This window comes from Rhipicephalus microplus, chromosome 5, assembly GCF_043290135.1.
Source record: "Rhipicephalus microplus isolate Deutch F79 chromosome 5, USDA_Rmic, whole genome shotgun sequence".
Lineage (NCBI taxonomy): Eukaryota > Metazoa > Arthropoda > Arachnida > Ixodida > Ixodidae > Rhipicephalus > Rhipicephalus microplus.
The window spans coordinates 7,633,788-7,652,410 of NC_134704.1; the positions used below are offsets into that span (position 1 = coordinate 7,633,788).

The 18,623-nt window shown below is 42.5% G+C and overlaps 1 protein-coding gene across 2 annotated transcripts in view; it reads right to left on the reverse strand.

Moving 5' to 3' along the window:
• Positions 1–18,623, reverse strand: part of woc (zinc finger protein without children) — a 133,936-nt gene that overhangs the window by 91,484 nt on the left and 23,829 nt on the right. For both annotated transcript variants that reach the window (XM_037426248.2, XM_037426249.2), the window contains exons 7-10: positions 14,302–14,499; positions 11,553–11,789; positions 7,767–8,058; positions 5,107–5,273 (exon numbers count right to left, since the gene is read on the reverse strand). In XM_037426248.2, the coding sequence (XP_037282145.2) occupies positions 5,107–5,273; positions 7,767–8,058; positions 11,553–11,789; positions 14,302–14,499 (894 nt within the window). The remainder of the gene's footprint in view (positions 1–5,106; positions 5,274–7,766; positions 8,059–11,552; positions 11,790–14,301; positions 14,500–18,623) is intronic.

Below are 18,623 nucleotides of genomic sequence, written 5' to 3' on the forward strand. Positions count from 1 at the left end.
GTGCAAACACCATGTTCACTGCATCTACCTCGAATTCTTGCTCACAGCCAATGCAGCTTTTCCGCTCACACACAGACGCCTACGACATAATTTCTGCGAAACAAGCTCTTTAACGATGTCGCGCTATAAAATGACAAGCTTCATCTAAGCGAAAGAAAGTATATTGGTCATGGGGTGACCAATCCCTGGCACCCTACAATTCGCAGTCGACTAGCGTCTCCCATCATTTTCACGTTCATATTCGCCTACATGCAGCCTGCACTTAGACGAAAATATCGCCTTCACATCACTGGAACTTAAAAATGCTAAGTGTCGTTCCCACAAAAAAATTTCCCGATCATCGTGCAGGTGAAAATGACTGTAGCATTACAAGTACTGCGGTTTAGTTTTCCAGCAATGTGATGCTGTGAAGACAGAGCTGGACTGCATAACATAGCTATGTAGGGTCGATAAGGGGGCAGACTGCTCTTAGACATTTTTTGTTTATTTCTTCAGTGATCTTGATCAAACTTCACAGAATTATGCATTTTTTTCTGCTGATTTCAGATGTTTAATTAGTTTTTCTGTAACTCATCTTATTCCTGAGATTACTAAAGTTCACCCCTTATTGTTTAAGGCCACCATAGAAAAAAAAGTGCTTAATTAAAAGTGATATTTAATATATCCTAACATAGACTAATGACTGTAGATTGAAATAATGCAAGAGTTTTTTGTTTTTAAGCCTTTCTTATTATTTTACAGCAAAATGAACTATCCATTTTCAAAAGCAGTTGGAACTGCTGTGCTAAAATTTTGATGAGTAATTAATTAAAAAGGCTTGTTCTCTAAATTCTGCTCCCATACTTGCATCCTACACACATACAGGTTTCCATTGCAAAAAGAATTATTGTAGTACCTGCCCTAGCTGCAGAGATATTGAGCCCTCAAAATTGAACAGTTGTAAATTTACTTTTTTGAGAAAAATGGGAAAAACTGAAAACACACAGCTTCTTCAAAAAGCAACAATCATGGTGTGCATGTTTTGCAATTCTCATAAAAGTGCTCATAAATTCGTAGCAGACCTTCTAACACAGGTGCCGGCAAATTATAAAGAGGCCTCGAAGTTGGTTCCCTATTTTTTTGCAGGTTCTTCATGCTAACAGCACCAAGAATCTGGACAGTTAGAATGACATTACAAAAAAATTACCATTTCCTGGTGTGTAGAAATTTGCAGAGATAGCAAAATACTAGCAGATACCAAATATGTCAATTTTAAAAAATGATTTTTTTGTCACTTTTTGGTCCCAAAGAGCAGTCTGCCCCCTTAAGAGATCAAGGCCGCCTAAATTGACGCGCATTGATCCAGGCGGCAGTGGGAGAAACGATCGCTACAAAAGAATAAAAAGTGCGGCAGATCACGTAGTCAGCTTAATACATGTGTCATGGAGGCGAAACTTGCAAACAAGCTGCGACACACGAAGTTGCCTGATGCTGCTTGGCTGTCTCGATCATAGCATGCTGCAGAGAACAACACTCACTGTGTCAAGCCCAATTAAGAATACATGTTAGCGTTCCTTGATTCCAGTAACCACGTGAACAACGTCCAATGTGCATTTCTCCAAGTATGTCTACGGCGCGGCGTCATTGGCGTCGTCTGCCGTGGAGTGGAAGAAGAGCGGCGCGTTGTGGCGCGCAGCGAAACTTCTCCAATTACATTTTTTCAATGGGGCGCGCGCCGAATGGGACGACTTCAGAAACACTGCCACGCGCACCTGATCTAGGCGGCCGTGATTGCACACCCATCTGCGCTATCCATCCATTTTAAAAAACTTGAAGGAGCTATGGTCATTTGTTTGTCTCTGAATTAAAGAGTTCGACTTATCAGAAGTGCCTCCAAAAAATGAATGCTAACATGCCAAGTGCACCCAAATATGTCACTTGAAAACAGTGAATGGTCTATGTACTTACAACGGGGAGGAAAAAAACAAGAAAAAACATTTATTTGGCTTCAAGCAGTTTTACATAAACCCATTGAGCACTCAATTTCAATAATAAATGTGCCCGTGAATAAATTGCTACCACATTTTAACAACAAAAGAGTATTTTGGCAATTACAGGGGGGGGGGGGGTAGTTGGAAACAAAGACAAGTCAAATTTTCCCTCAGAGAAAGGAACATTGATTTTTCAAGCTGTTCAACTGCTGTGAGCCCATTTTACTAGTTTTGAAAGTATCACTTTTGGATACATATGCCTCCATTGCATTGTCACCTTGACAAGGCCAATTGTAATGATGAATGTAGTGGGTCATGCAAATCTCGGCAAACACATTGTCAGTGCTAAGCACGAGACACTCGGCCCGGACTGTCGCTGATTTCGCTAGCTAGGCCTACGCTCCTACCTGGTCTCTGAGAACAGTTTTGACTGTCTCAGTTCTTTATTATACAATATTCCATGAGTTGCATACTAAGGTGTGTAAGGTTCAGACTTTTTCTTATTTTGAGACCGCACTAACTTTTTCAGATTGATATGCAGCTATATTTATTGTGCAAAATGAACTTCTTTTGCTGTGCACTTTCATAATCAAAATGGCACATCACAATTTGCACTTCACTGGGAACAGATACGATGCGCACAGGACCTATATGAAACATCGCGAGCTGACCACATGTGCTTGGACACCATTGTGTGATAGCTGCAACAATGAATCTGACCCCTCTGATGGAATTGCTAGAGCCACAAAAGTGGTTTTGGTTCCGTATGCGATTACAGACAATTGTCCCCGTTTTCACTTTCATTCCCTTCCCTCGAATTTTCCCCTCTCGACAAGCTTTTATGTTCTGCGAAACTCTTGAGCACTTTTTCTTGCTCGCTTTGCTGATAAAACTAGCCCTTTCTCCATCTACAGGCTAGGGCTGAGAGAAATACAAGCTTTATGTGCCGACCTTTCTTTTATGCTTATCTCGCTTCCTCCCTCCACATCGCAATTTGCTTTGCGTTACTGCACCAGGAAGTTATTTCTTTTTTTCATTTTTACTAGCTTTCGTTCACCTGAATTCCTGGTCTACAAAGTTCATAGTACAGGATTGCTGCCATCGGCCACTCAAATAGAAGAGGCCTGTTATGCGATTCTTCTTAAATAGAAGAGGCCTGTTATGCGATTCTTCTTAAGCAGATTTTTTTTCTGAACTGGATCTATGAAAAACCAAACAAATATTCCCATGTTGCTCATCTTAAGCAAGAATTCATCTTAGCAGAGTTTGTCTTAATGGGAGTTTACTGTATTACTCTTACATCGATTCATTTAATTTTAAAAGCTCTATATACTGACTATAATAAGTATAATAAATTCTCAAATGTTACGCATTTCACAGATAATCATTCGCATTGTACAAAAAGTCAGATCCTGCTAATAAATAAAGTTGCTTCCACATTTTTTTTATCAAACAAAACATTTTCATATGCCTTGTTTCAATTAAAATAGTATATTCTGCAGGTTAATTGGGTCATGACAAATATCCTCACTTTTCTTCATAATATGCGACAGACACTAGTCGAATTCCATTTGAAATTATTTGACCAAATAACTATTCACTTCAAATTTTCTTAGAATGTGAAATTTAGTTTTTGCACAAGCCTAGTTTCTATCTATTTAATTAAAGTGCTCTAGTGAGGCTGAGGTAGACCATATGGGACTAAACAAACAAACAAAAATTGGCTTCTAGAAATTCTTAACTGTGTATGCACGGGAGGCATAACACGTGATAATAATTACTCCTCCCTTAATTTGTTTATAACACTTTGTAAAGACATGTCTGGCTATTACACTGACTCATTGCTGAGGCGCCAGAGATAAACCATTTTCAATATTGGCATCCTCCTACAGAGCTCTTAGGGAGTGCAAACACACACAAGAGCAGAGTTTCCAGTGTACGTGCTCATCAGCACTGGCGGCACTACCCACCGCATGGTGAATACAGTGGAACACCGATCATATGACTTTCAGGAGACCATCCAATACCGTCGTATAATCCAGGTGTCGTATAATCGAAAAAGTAAGATTATAAGCAGTGACACTCAGCCTTGCCCAAAAAACGGGTACAGGCCGCTTGAATATGCCCACAGCACGACCTTGTGCCTCTGCAAGAAAGCTAGATTAAATTGTTCGTGCCAATAGTAGCTAATGACAGCATTACTTAATTGTCGGAGGTGCAAGCAAACCTTTATTCTAAACTTGAAAAAAAAAAAAAAGAAAATCGAATCCAACCTGCATCTTTCTACCGATAAACACAAAGCCCAAAAGGCAGGAGATCAGCTGTATGTCGACCAGGAAAAGTTTCCACAAACTAAAAACATGAAAATATCAGCTGGCTGAAGCTACTCTGTGTGGATAGAGCTTGACTAGGTGACGATTCCCAATATGTACGCATGCGATCGAGGTGTATGTAGAAGCACATGAACTTCCAGGAAAATAAATTTACCATTCTAAAAAGAGATTTTGTTTCTACTTTTTTAATCGTCAACTTAAGAGAACACAAGTTCATATTTTGCATTAGTGTATATTTGAACAACTTACAATTCGGGTAAAGGTAGATTTTTCTTTCGGATGGAATCTGAAAGCCGTCGTAAGATGCAGGGTCGACGTAAAACTGCGTCGTATAACCAAGATGATTAACACATTACTTCTATTGGGGATTTTGACGGGACCAAATCGATTCGGCGTAAAATGCGGGTCGTCGTAAAACTGGGGAATGTATAATCGAAGTTCTACCATTAATAACAATAACAAGTAATAACTAGTAATAGTAATAGTAACCAGTAATAACAATACCATTTACCGTTTGCATTACGTCAGCATAAGATTGGCTTCTACATTTGCATACATCCAAGCTAACACCAGCTTTAGTGCCAATGTGATATGACGTGGCCATCTTTAGGTACTGTGTGTAACAGTTATTATTATCTTACAAAGTCTTGATCTTCCGTTTCAAATCCAAATCATGAACGCCACGTACTAAGCTCTCCTATGGACACATAAGAGTGAGTGTACCACCTGACATGTGCCTGCCGAGGAGCTATTAGTTCCAATGTAACTCTGTGCAAGCTGAATGCACTCAAAAGGCGTCCCACCTTTGGCATGGCCGTGAGGGTGGGCGGTGTTCGCACCACATTGGGCGACGAAGTGCTCATTTCAGATGCCGACTGCATGGATGTGGGCACAACCGTTGTTGGGGCCAGTGAGCGTATGTTGGTGATCACAGGCGTGCCACTCGCCTCCGCAGCGACCTGGCCTTTGGCTGAAAACACACAGCTGTCTCACACTGCTGCCCACCAATGTGATAAAGACACAAAGCACAGCAACGAATGTTCGTGATGGCAGCGAAAATGCAACACAAATTGTAAGGCCATGGATATCTCTACCAAGTTCGAACGGGCCTCAGAGGCGAGAACTCGAGGGTAATTGGGTACTTTTTATCAAAGCTTTTTAAAGGCGGTATATCCCATGCAGCACACCAGCAATGGCTCCACAACAGTGCAGCTAGCTTCAATGTGCTACAAAAACAAAAATTTAGGGACCCTCAAGCTTCAGAAAGGGAAAGAGACAGTTACCCATTTGTAGCATGAATGTACAAAAAAATCCGCGAGGATTTCTCAGGCAGAAAAGCATCTTAGTTGCTGAAAAATTTATCCTGGTCCGGGGTTCGACCACAATATCCTCAAGCTTTCAATTCAATACCCTCCAGCTTCACCCTTATGAGTTTAACGCGATAGCGATATCCTCTCCCCAGTGCTTACTTAGAACCCTCAGTGGATACTTTTTACTGCATGATGGTACTCAAGAAGTTTAAATTGTGAATTAATACTATGTAATTGATAAAGGTAATAGTGGCTTGCGTCAGTGAAGTTCTCGTATATGGCTGCATTCTGTGTACTCGGTAGCACGCTCTGAAACACGAGCAATTATGCGGGTAAAATGTTTTCTAACTTTCTATGCACCCGTTACGTGGTCATAAGGCAATAGTCAGCACAGTAATGTGTGTGCCTTTTATAATGGGTGGCCAGCTTTAAACCATGAAATTGGTAAGATAATCCGATGTTCTGATGCCCGATGGAAATGTACGTTTGTGCCACGCAATTTTACTACCATGTTACATGTGGTATTGTGAAGCCTGCATACAGGCACTCGCGTGTTTGTCAAGCATGAAAATTATTCTCGCTGTATTTGCCAGCGGAGGAAGTTATTTTCACTGTCTTTCAATCAGATGCGTGACAATTTAGTAAACATCTGCTTGATATGCTTATGGCCTGGCTTAGATCCTCACTTGGATACGAAAGTTTTTATTATTTATTTTATTTGAACCTTAGATTTTTTGGCCATGGACAAGATGATTTTTCGCTCACAACTAAACACGCCTACACCAGAATTCCAGCAAAACAAGCTATTTCATGCTATCACATTAATAACTACGTTGGAAATATAGGTAAGCCTTTCCGGGACTTCTTGTATAGGGTGAAGTTCATGCTTTTTGAAGTACATCTCTACGATTGCCACAAGCCAAATGAACTTCAGCTTTGTACATAGTACTTGAAAAAAAAGGCAGATGACAAAAAAAACCTAGATGTGCAGAATATTTTGGAATAAAGTGCTCAATAATCCGTCTTAATAAATAAAAAGTATGACAAGAATTTAAACTAATGGGTGAAGAAGTGAAACAAGCTGTAGAAAAAGTAATTATAATTGCAATGGTTCTACGTGCCCAAAACTGCTATGTGATTACGAAGCATGCTGTAATAGACTGCGGAAATTTCAACCACCTGATTTTTGTTTACATGCAGCTAACAGAGAAACCTCCAGCATTTTGCCTGCATTGAAATGCAACTGCTGTGAACGGGAATGGATCTGTGAACACCTGGTCAGCAGCCAGGTATAAAGAAGAGTAGCATTGAGAGAAAAAAAAGGAGCACCGAGTACTGCAGCTCCATCTTTTTCATTGAGGGATTTTCTCAGTTTTGCGTGGCACTTGTAAAAGCTTTAGTCTATTCTAATGCAGTCAAACTGCTCTTCACTGGAGATACACTGAACACTTTAAGATAACTTAATTAAGCTTTAAAGCAAGCATGGGTGATCATCTATTCTTAAATTTCAGCACATCCCGACATTGCCACTAGTATGATGTAAACAGAGACTCTGTGTGTATAGTTTCAAAAGAAAAGCGAGTATTATCGATGTCACAAAACCTCCACAGGGTGTACACGAAATTGCGACTGGCACCCAGCGAGAGCTATTGTTCATTGCCCCTCTCACTTTATTGTTGGGCTGCTTTCAAACTGATTTTGGCTACTTACACCATAAATGCCTTTCTTTTTCCTGAGGGGGTCATGCTCATAGCACCCACAGAGCTTCATTCTTTATAACGTGGGTCCTTTGATCTAAAAGATGTGCAATCAGCATCACCGAAGCTTGAGCACACGCGGTTTCGGACGCTACCCTGCTATGGGGCAATAGTTTATGATTTTAGATGGGCCTTTTGAAGCGATGCTAAACTTGGTCATAATTAACGATGTTAGCATCATTGATACAACATATTGGAGCCTTTATGATTCAATTTCAGCATTGCCAGACATTCCCAAGGCTACAAATTACAGTAAAAAAAAAGTCTCACACAATAGTTTCACTGCCGGGGGCCCTTTGAAAAAACTAAAGAGAGAAAATACAAGCAAATGACAATTGTGTACTAGCCCCAGAACCGTGTTCAGACAGGTTGATGCATCTGCAGACACCAACTCACCAGCTGTAGGCGGAACAGTGGGAGATGAAGTGGTGAGTAGAGGCAAGTTTTTGAACTGGTTCTGGAATGTGATTACACACTTATAGGAGCAAAAGTTGCGTATGGAAGCATCACTCATGGTGAGGTGGTACTGAGCAGGCATACTCTTGAAGCAAAAGTCACAGCGAATGATCCGTGCTGATGATGCATTCTGGTTCACACGAAACAGATTCACACAGTTCAGTGAGCAGAAAAGGTGACTGGTCGCTGCTGATTCCACGCGCTCGATCATGTCAAAGTTATATTTCTTCACCTGTGAGACGAAAAAAAGACACTCTTAAAACAGTACAGCAAACATGATGACCCCATTCAGCAGGTGCCATATGCTAAGAAAATGACTCAAAATGAGATATATTAAGTAGTAAACAGTACCTTAAATGCACCACAAGCAGGTAGTGGCAAATCAACATGTGCTATCAGATTATTTGTGTTTTAGAAAAGTCACAAGACTAAGTGTTTGTTGTGACATTGTGCATCCCTGTATGCCATCTACAGACTCGCAGTTTTGCGAACAGAACAGATGCTGGCATACATACACCTAAGAGAGACTGGGGGAGTGTATGAACCTTTTTTTTTTTTACTTTTACTCACTATACAGAAAACATAGCAAGCCAGTGTCGAAAAGAGCAATCTCAAAATACACAATTTTATGTATGTGAATGCTTTCTTCACAGCAGAGATTTCAGTAGCAACATACAAGAACCCCCTTTACCAAGATGCCTAAAAAACACAGATTTGTTCAGCAGAACATGACACGCGTGTCAGGTAAGAACATGACAACATAACGCGCTCATAGCGTGCTCGCGGCCGTTTCGCTAGCACCACATATCCAAAATTTGGTATCACGTGACGTAAATAGTAGACGAAGGTAAACGACACATCCAAACATGATAATCATGATGCGGAAGGCATGTACTGCATCATTTACCTCCACCTCATAACGTTGTGCTGATTTTAAAGTGACATATCAACATTTCTCATTCATGCTTCGCATATCATTGATTTCCACTGTACGTGAAATCTGGCAATTTTTTTTCTCTGAAAATTGGAGCAAATTTAAGGGGTGCATTTATTACACGGGGTAAATTTTATGAAAACTTTTTCGGGAGAAGAAAAAAATGCGGTAATGCAAAAAAAAAAAAGTAAGATCGCTTAGCCTTTCGCAATTTACATACGCTTACGCTGCTTGGAAACAGCTTCTTTGTTGCACTTTATACGCGTATACTGTTTGGAAACAGCTTCTTTGTAGCAGTTTACTCATCTTCGGTGGTTGATGGCGCTATCTTCTGATAGCTGTTCCTGGGCCGGCTGCCTGCCCACCCCCTAAAAAACTGCTTTGCATTATCTTTTCTCCCAATCGATTGTTTAACCGCGACAGTGGTATCTGCTTGTGATCTCGAGGGACGCCCAAAAGCGTGCACTCACGGTGGAAGGCGGAATGAAAGGACAGTCAGAGTGAAGAAAAAACGAAGGCTAAAAAAGAAGAAGGGGGGGGGGGGAAGGCTCGCAGGAAGCGGGCAGTTTGGTGACCTTCATTGGCTGTGTGCTTATAAGTTGCGATGTCTCTACAAATGTCTCTATATTCTCTACAGATACCTCTACACCCACTGCTCCTGAACCCCTCTGTGGTGGCGCATAGATAAGACCGGGAGGTGCCGCGCACAGAAAGAAAAGCAATAGGCATGCGGCAATGGCCGAAGGGGGGAGGGAGTGGTGGTTGAGGAGGTTGGCAAAGTAATAAAAAAACGGAAGAAGGCCTACAGGTGAAGAGGCACCAGGTGTCGGTTAGCGGGACTGCAGGGGATGAATGTAAGGAATGCGCTTATTACAGATAAAAAGAAAAGCAATACAGCACGAACGGCACGTGGCAATGGGCGAAGGGGGGAGGGAGCGAGCCGAGGTGGTTGAGGGGGGTTGGCAAAGTAATCAAAAACGGGAAAAGATCCAGCAGGTGAGGAGGCACCAAATGTCGGTTAGCGGGACTGCAGCGGATGAATGTAGGGGTTGCGTTTATTATGCGCCCCCCTTTTGTTTCACGATGTAGTTAGGTTTAGCGCAGAATTTAAAACACTTTGCAGTCAAACACGCCTGCAAGGCACGTTTGACTAGATAAAGTAACACTGGCACGGGCCTATTGGCCCTACAACGACACTGCTTATCTATTATATGCGCTGTTGCTATGGAAATTAAATGTAGATGCCGGAACGCCGGCGTTTACAGCACTTTAAATTTGTTCGCGGGTAGTAACAGCAGCATACGCTTTTAACTTTACTTTTAATCTGCTGCGGTCAGCGGACCAACAGCCACGCGGCGTTGTTGCTTTATCTGGTCTATCGCATTTCACGAATGTCCTGCCGTAGTTTATTTTACGATAAAGGTCAGGGCACCTATATCACTGGATCGATTGGGGATGTAAACAACAAAGGGCCAACGTGGCCTTTAGTGTATGGGCATTTTGGCGCAGCATGACGCAATTTCGGCAGATTTCATTGTTTCGGCCCAGCTCGGCACAAAAATGTGGAATAGTATAAAATTGGGGCAATCGGCGCAGCTGTTGCATCCCTGCATCTGCTTTGAATATTCAATTCTTTAACAATGTAACAGGAACTATCACACATGACAAACCTTTCAAAACTACACTGCATAATCAGAAATCAAAATGGAAACATCTTTATTCTGTGACCTCCTATGGGCCTGGGGAAAGTTGGCAACCTCGACTGATTGTAACTGCAGCCAGCAGCGTCAACGCACACTGGCTAAAACATCAATGACAGTGTGTTTATACTGTGCTCCTAGCATTGTTAGTGAATGCAATGTCAAGTGGGACTGGGGTCGTGCAGCTTTTGTTTCAAGCACATCTTTCCATGGTGATGCACCTTGCACAGTAGGCTGTCTTGTAGTTAGCTCTCATTTTATTACACCAAAATAATCAGCACTAGGCAGCTTCCCAAGTCACTCTGGAAGTGTTGGTGGTCACTAGGCCAAACTCCTATGATCACCCTTCATGTAAGCACGCCAGCAGAGAAAAACTCCAGGCCCGATTGGAACGCGCAGCACAGTCGCAACGAAAGCTGGAAGAGTGGCCTCTCTAAAGCTCATACGAGGCTGTCTTGGAGCAAATAATACAAGTACATATGCAAGGTATCCACTACGCTATAAATCGTAATTTTTGTTAAATAAGAGAAGCACCCCGGTCTCTTTCATAATCATATGGTGGTTTTGGGACGTTAAACCCCACATATCAATCAAGAGAAGCACCCACTATGCCATTCTTGGTCTTTCCACACATAAGCGAAATACCCGCTACCCATCTGCAAGGCATTAAGCGCACATTGTTGATGCTGCATGTGGCTGATGACAATGAAGAATTCCGGCAGAGCCCTTTGTAGTGGGTTGGAGGCATTGAGTCGGTCCACAATCCAACCCAATTGTTATTTTACTTTTATACCTTGCCAAATTCCGTATGTTAACGCGATTCTTTGGCCGACATTACGCTGCTAGTCTCTTTCTGTGAAGGGGTTTTAAGCACCGACGTGGCTCTGTTATATAATACTAGACTGAGATGCAGAGGACCCCGGTTCAAATGCCATCCAATCCCAAATGTCTTGCCCCACTTCACGTTTTCTTATTTCTCGTGAAGAGGCTACAGACACAAGTGCAGTGGCAAACAAATACAGTGCTGCTATCACATCCTTGTAACAGCTTTTGCTATGAAATCACAGAGGCCTTGGAAGCCTTGAAACACACCTTGCACCAGGCACAGGGCACTATTTTCCGGTGAGACAGCACAAACAGGTTCACACAGGCCTTGGTGCAGAACTGCAGGCAGACGTTGTCATAGTAGAGAGAACTGCATTTGTCGGCTGCATTGTCGTACAACTTGTGGCAGTTTTCACAAACGACCATCTTTATTTTTTTTGCATAACGAAATTTCGACACACACGTGTCGCTGCACAGGCGATGAGATGCGTCATTGAAGTCAACCTACAAGAAAGCAAACAAAATAGTTACAGAGTAACTGTACTGTTTTTTTTTTTTTTTTTCGCTTACGAAAACCAACCAATGCAATGGCATTAACTTAAACTTCGAACATTAAAGCTACTATATCCTAATTTAGCACCTGATGTAGAAACCATTCAACCGAACTGACCTTGCGTATTCCAAAAAAAAGCAACTGCAACACAATAAAGGTGGGTGTGTAAAGGAGAGAAAAAGAAAAAGAGAGGTTCAAGAGCCGCAGTGCTGCACATCGACAAGAAAGCTGCATTTATACAGCATGCCCAGGTATCCTGTTCACTTCTGACATGGTATGATAGTCAGTATAACAAACAAAAAGCTGTAATTCCCTGTACATAACGGGGAAATGACGGGGAAATGACGTTCCTTGGTTTAAGAACACGTGCAAGATGAGTTGTGCTTTGTCGCGGATGTATAAATTGGGTGTGATTGGCATGAAATAAACAGTTGCAAGTTAAGCGCCTACCTATCTCTACGTCTGTGTCGTGTCTATTTCTTTTATGTACTCCGCTAATACACGCTACGTAACTCCAACACTTTTCCCAGAATTCATAAAATCGTCTCACTGTCAGAGTTTATTGTCTCACGAATCAACTGCTTGGGTACCAGCAATCACACTGAAAGCTAAGCAAAAAGTTGAAGGGGGAGAATGACAGGGGGACAAGATGCAACATTCATACATCACCACACATCCTGACCTTGAACCCTTTCTTATGATGTTATCTCTGAACACGTGGCTCCCTTTTTGTGCTATCATCAGCGTGCTCTGTAGAGCGCGATGGACGCATGTCACGGCACATCACGGTGGCCACAGTAATTAAAAAGCTCACAATGCTCCAATCACCAAATGGCCATGTCCATGTGCTTTGAGTACGTGACACAGTTAATTTTAGGTATACTGCATAATTTGCTAGAAGAAGAAAGAGCAATGCCTAGCCGGCTCTAATATGCAATTGTAATTTCTATGACATGTGCTTCGTTATAAAGCTTGGCTCACACATTCATGAGAGCCTTCATGTTCAAAGTGTGCTGCATGGCTTCTTTAAATAAAAAGAGTGCTGCAGTCTCATGCTATTCACTACATATTTCACTAGATTCCAACAGCAAGCATGGTTCTTCATAAAACAGAGCGCACATGATAACATGGGACAGAAAGAGATTAGGACAAGCGCTTGTCCTGATCCCTTTCTGTCCCGTGTTCTTATGTGGGCTCCGTTTCATGAATATGCCCAAACCTTCTCCCTTTTGAAGCAAGCATGGCTCTGCCAAGACAATTCACTGACAGTGATTGCAATACTCAGAATCTATAGGAGGTGCAAAGATAGTTCTGTTTTTTATCAGCCAGAACCACTGAAGCCAACAGAGTGAGGCCAAGAAAAGTGGAGGCACCTGTGACACCATGTGCATCTTGGTCTGCGCTGCAGCCAGTTATGCAATGCTGGCAACTTGAAAGCATGCATACTGAAGCACTTGGGTGTGTTGCGACAAGACACGTTCAAACCAAGTATGACCGATACGAAAGCTTTCGAGACATTCAAGTGGCAATATTTAATAGAGCAAAGCCACAACCTCTGCCTTGTATGCTTTTGTTCACTTTATAATTATAAACAAACAGTACATTATCAGCTGTCCCAGTTGGATCAAGACTAATCGCTATATTAATGGTTTTTTTTTTTTTTTTTTCAGAAAGGATTTTAGGACGCAATTCATACACTCCCTTCTACATCTGGCTGGCCTCAAGACTGAATTCACTTTATGATCCCCCCCTCTTATAGAATAATGCCAAAAGAGGCCGTACAAGTAAATGTCTTTAAAAAAAAAGTGCTACTGTTTTAAAGGGCACTGCCAAAAAAATTCTGGCCATGCGTTTTTTGCTGCAATGTGTTCTTGAGGGCTTGTTAGTCTTAACACGACACATCGCTTTCTGCAGCACATGACAGATAATTAATTACATGTTCACTATTGCCGACCATTGTCAGTTTCAGTTTCAAAAACGACAAACCATCAAGTGCAAGTATTACCACCTAGCATTTGCAACACTCGAGCATGTCAGCACACAGAACAGTAGCGAACTGCCACGCGATTTGCATCAAGATGTTTTTTCGAACAAGAAACGAGACAGCAATGTCATGAAATACAAAACCTTCAACTCATGCGCCGTGGCAACGGACTCATGAGCAGCTTCCGAGTAATAGTCTGCTGGAGCATACACGACCAAAGAAAAATGATGGCTGTGACGTCATAACTTGCAGCAGCGCGGTCACATAAGAGAAGTAAGGTGTCCCCAAGGAGCCCCTTCAAGGGTGTCAATAGTGCAATAGAGTCCATCGCTCACGCAAACTTCAAAATTTATTTAAAATATCTTCCAGGCCATATTCGCTGTTCATATTTTGCAGATGATATACGCATGTTGTAGTAAAAGAGTTGCAGCTGTCCTGCGTAGTGTTATAAAATAGAAGCATACGTGCATGGCACACACCTGGTACTTGGTGGTCGACTCGGCGTTGCAGGCAGAGCACTTGTGGGCCACTAGGTTGCCCGCATTGAATGCGTTCATGCGCTCATACCGTTCAAGGCATTCCTGACTGCAGAAGTCCTTGAAGTGACCTTTGTCTCCCACTGGTGCCAGAAAGCCTTCCACCTGTTTAGTCAGGTCCTTCTGGCACAGGCAGCACACCTGCACAGGAAGTGACAAGGCTGCTGCACAACGCGAACATCCATTCAGCCAACAAAAAGACCTGACCTTTTCTAGCAGTATGACCAATGACAACTATACCTGTCATCAACAAAAAATGGTTGCATGTGAGGCCAATGACGACTATATCCACTGTAGTTGCATTTTTCGATACGAGGCGGGCCCCACTTGTTCATGTTTTCTCAATAGAATTTATTCTTCTTCCTCCTGTTGCGTCTCGCCTTTCAAAGCTTTGCCGACCCTGATACCGCGCATGTGATATCTCGTTATACAAGCAGAAAACTAAAGAAACATATTTTTATTATTTTATTAGAATAATGGTACCGTTTTATTCAGAACAAAAATCTCTACAGTGCGAGCAAAAAAAATTAAAAATTCAGCCATTTTGGCAATTTTTTTTTTTTTCAGTTGTGAAAGGGTTCAAAACGTACTAATAGCTGAACAGTGTTTAAAAAAAGAAAGGAAGTTGGAAAAGAAAACCACTTCATAACATATAAGTAGAATTATTGTATTGTGTAGCCTTATGGACTTTTGTGTTTTAATGTATTTCAGTCTAGGAAGATTTCTCCGCAAGCACTCGGCACATCAGGAAGCTGCTATAGAACGGCACCTCAGATATTAGTAAATCAGGCTCAAAGGTAAAGCTTGTACAGTACAGACTACTTATGACGTAAGTCGCAGGAGCCGCGAATATCCGCACTATAACCAAATCGACCTTTTTTGAAAGGCCGCAACTACGCAAAACGTGTTGAGCAAACAGGCTCGCGTGTCCGAGAATTGAAGCATGCAATGCGTGATGCTTACAAGCTTTTAAATTTCCGAATGTGAAAAAAAAAAAATAAATAACATTCAGAAATATGGGTTGCTAACAAAATGAACAAAAAGGAAAGGGGGTATAACAAAAACATCACGGAAATTACCCGCCTGCTTTTCTCAGACTGCCTCGATTATGCGCATTACACTGAATATTGAGTCATGTCCGGAATGTCCCAATCTGAAAAACACCAATCGTTCGATTTTACGGGCGCGCACCTGATTTCAAGACGTTGCAATCGTATCGCGAGAGTGCTGCACGTGCCACCCTGGTATTCATTAACTTTTGTGTATCCATCCTCGCCTAACGCACTCACTGCAAAAAGTTTCGTTGACTCTGTACCAAAAATCAACTTTGATTGCACGCGACCGCTGCCAAAATGCAACCAATGCCGATTAGGCCAGCCTGCCGTTCGGTAATTTGTCGCATGAAGTTTGCCCAAGATATGAAGGTTCGGCGACTAAAAGACCGCACTCAAGGACTGAACAGCACTGAACAAAAAACAGCATGCTTGATAGGAAATTCGTGTTCGCGGTTGGGAGATCGACAACACCAAAACCCACCGAGCTTATGACAGCGCACTGTCAGCAAAGGCGAAAGCTCGCATCACAAAGCCGTAAAATGTTTTAAATTTACAGATGAGGTTGTAAACGCGGTATCTGTAGCAAGCACGACATCTGTAGCAAGCCCCACAGTGCCCTTGGTACTAGGGTTTTTTTTCTTATTACTACAATAGTGGTTACGGACACCGGCGGCGGCGGATAACTATGGCAAGCGTGTGACCCAAGTTTCGATCTCATAATAAATAGTTTTCGCTGTAATATGCAATGTTATATGAACGGTTTCCCGAGCAACTGCGGATGATACGAACGCTCAAATGATCGCTGCACGTGAGCGGTGCAACTCGGCTTGTCTGTAGGAGGAAAGTCCGTTCACACTTGGTCTCGAAAAGAGTGCATGCAGTAAAACTCACCGAAATTTTCTTCGCTTCGCCGCCAGAATAGTAGCCGGAAAACGACGCCTCGAGGCCCACGTGAAAAAATTGGTCTGAGACCAATTTTTTCGGATTACCTTTCTGCTACAACTTTGGCTACACCGGCTGCGCTAGCTCTCAAACCACGTGCTGTAAACAACCAGCCGTACATTCAAGATGGTGACCATAGCATCGGCGGGTGCGGTGGATTGCGTCAGTGCAATCGCGAACTACCCGCGCAGCACGACAAAGCTCATGGCCTTGAAAAAGACACGTTCATCAAGGGTCTTGTTTAGGTTCAAACACTGCGGACACCAGAAAAAGAGCAGCAGTGAGTCGGCCTATCTTCAACCATCGGCTCAATCCATCGCCGCCCGTGCCACTTCGTCTGCTCGTGTCGTTTCTTCTCACGTAACTCCCGAAACAACAATTGTAAAAAGGTGTAAAGTGTTTCTTTTCAGTGCTTTGCATGCATAAATAGAACTCGGTGTCAATTTTAATGCTCAGGAATAAATTATCATGTAGCAAAGGTGGCGGCAGTGGCATGTATACGAGGGGCAGAATAAATGTGAACATTTTCGACGGACACGGATGTGGTACTGCGGCCACTCCAGCGTTTTCCCTTGAATTCTTGAGAGAATTCTCATGGATTGATTTTTTCGTATCGACATTGCGACGGGTTTTCCCTGCCGCTGAAGTGGCGAAGGTTTTCAATAAGTCTTGCCGCTTTCACCTCCTTTCATAGCAAGTCTGAATGAGTCTTACAGCGTAAGCGGCATGAGTGAGGAAACTGTGGCACTCTACAGAGATGCTACTGGCTTAGGCTGCTTTGGAGCAGCTTTTGCAGCAGACGAAAATGCTCTTTGGAGCAGCAAAACCGGCTTTCGGAGCAGATACTGCTCGAGTCAATTTTAAGACCCCTATTGTGTTCACAAAAAAATCCGTAAGCAGAGGCTGTGTCAAGCCGGTGTTCCGACATGTCTTGTCTACCTCAGAACTGTTCTATTCTAGCCTTGTGAAAGACAAGTCCGCTTGTCGAAACATTGGCCCGCCACAAACGTCTGTTAACGAATTTTTTCATCGCAAGGTTCCATCCACCCCTTCCTGCTGTTTTTTAAATACTGTGTTCATGACACTCAAATCATAGAATTACAATGTGCTACACACTATTCAAGCATAACAGAGTAAACAAGAAATTATATCACCGACAGATAACCTGACGATATTTAGAATACAAAGCCAAAGATAAAATTTAAAACTTCATTATAACGTGGCCGAAGACCAGCTGACTGTTGATTTTTCGAACACCAGATTGTCTCAGGCATGCTTGCAAGCAAATTCAGACGATCTTGAGACAGCATCACAAGCCCTATGGACGTCTATGTATAAGAACCTCTGAAATTTTCGACGCTGAGACTCCTCGGCGTCCTACTTTTTTTTTGGACATTCAGCTGGTATTCCAGGTATGAAACAGCCTTACCGTATTTAATCGCATAATCCTTGCACTTTTTTTGGTGGAAAACCGATGCAAAGTAGGGGGATGCGAGAATCACGTGGGGAAAACTTTACACAAAAACGTACAGAGCGAAAAAGAAAACGAAAATGCCGCAAATCGGGATTCTCACACCAGCAACTAACAGCAAGCTTTGAGAAGTACTTATTAAAACTTATGTCAAGAATAAAAGCACAGGTTCAACACAAGGCAAGATTTGAGACACAAAAAGTGCTAGCGAATAGTCGAGAATCAGAATACAAAACGCAAAGCTTGTGGGTGTTGCGGGCATAGCGGTAGCGTTTGTCACTCAACAGGAGCCCTCAAAAGGTAAGCGTAGGACGTCAGTATTGGGCTGATGGCTATTTAACAGAATCGTCTGCAGTTTCCTTCAGATGAAATAAAGTTTACCATCAATCCCAGTTTTAGGCACTAAGCAGGCCCAACGCGCCTTAGTGGCTTTCAGCTGCCGTCACCAGTAGCGAACACAAAACTCGTAGACTCCGAAGGGCCTACCAGCGGCCCTGCTGCCATTTTTTAGTGCATGATCTATCACTTTCAACTTGAAAGCAGCCATGTAGCTTCAGTATCGCCCCATATCGTGACAAGATTACGAACAAACATACAAAACGCGCCGCAAAGCACACTTGCTACTTTGGCTTGGATTGACTCTCTGTGCAATAATAGTACGCTCGATGCTTAAGAGATGGCGCCGAATGTTGCAGGCTATCATCATCAGTGGCTGGAAGGAGCCGACGACATTATTACGGCAGTTTTCGGGGGTGCGATAATTACTCGAGGAAAAAAAGAAAACGTATTTTTCTTGG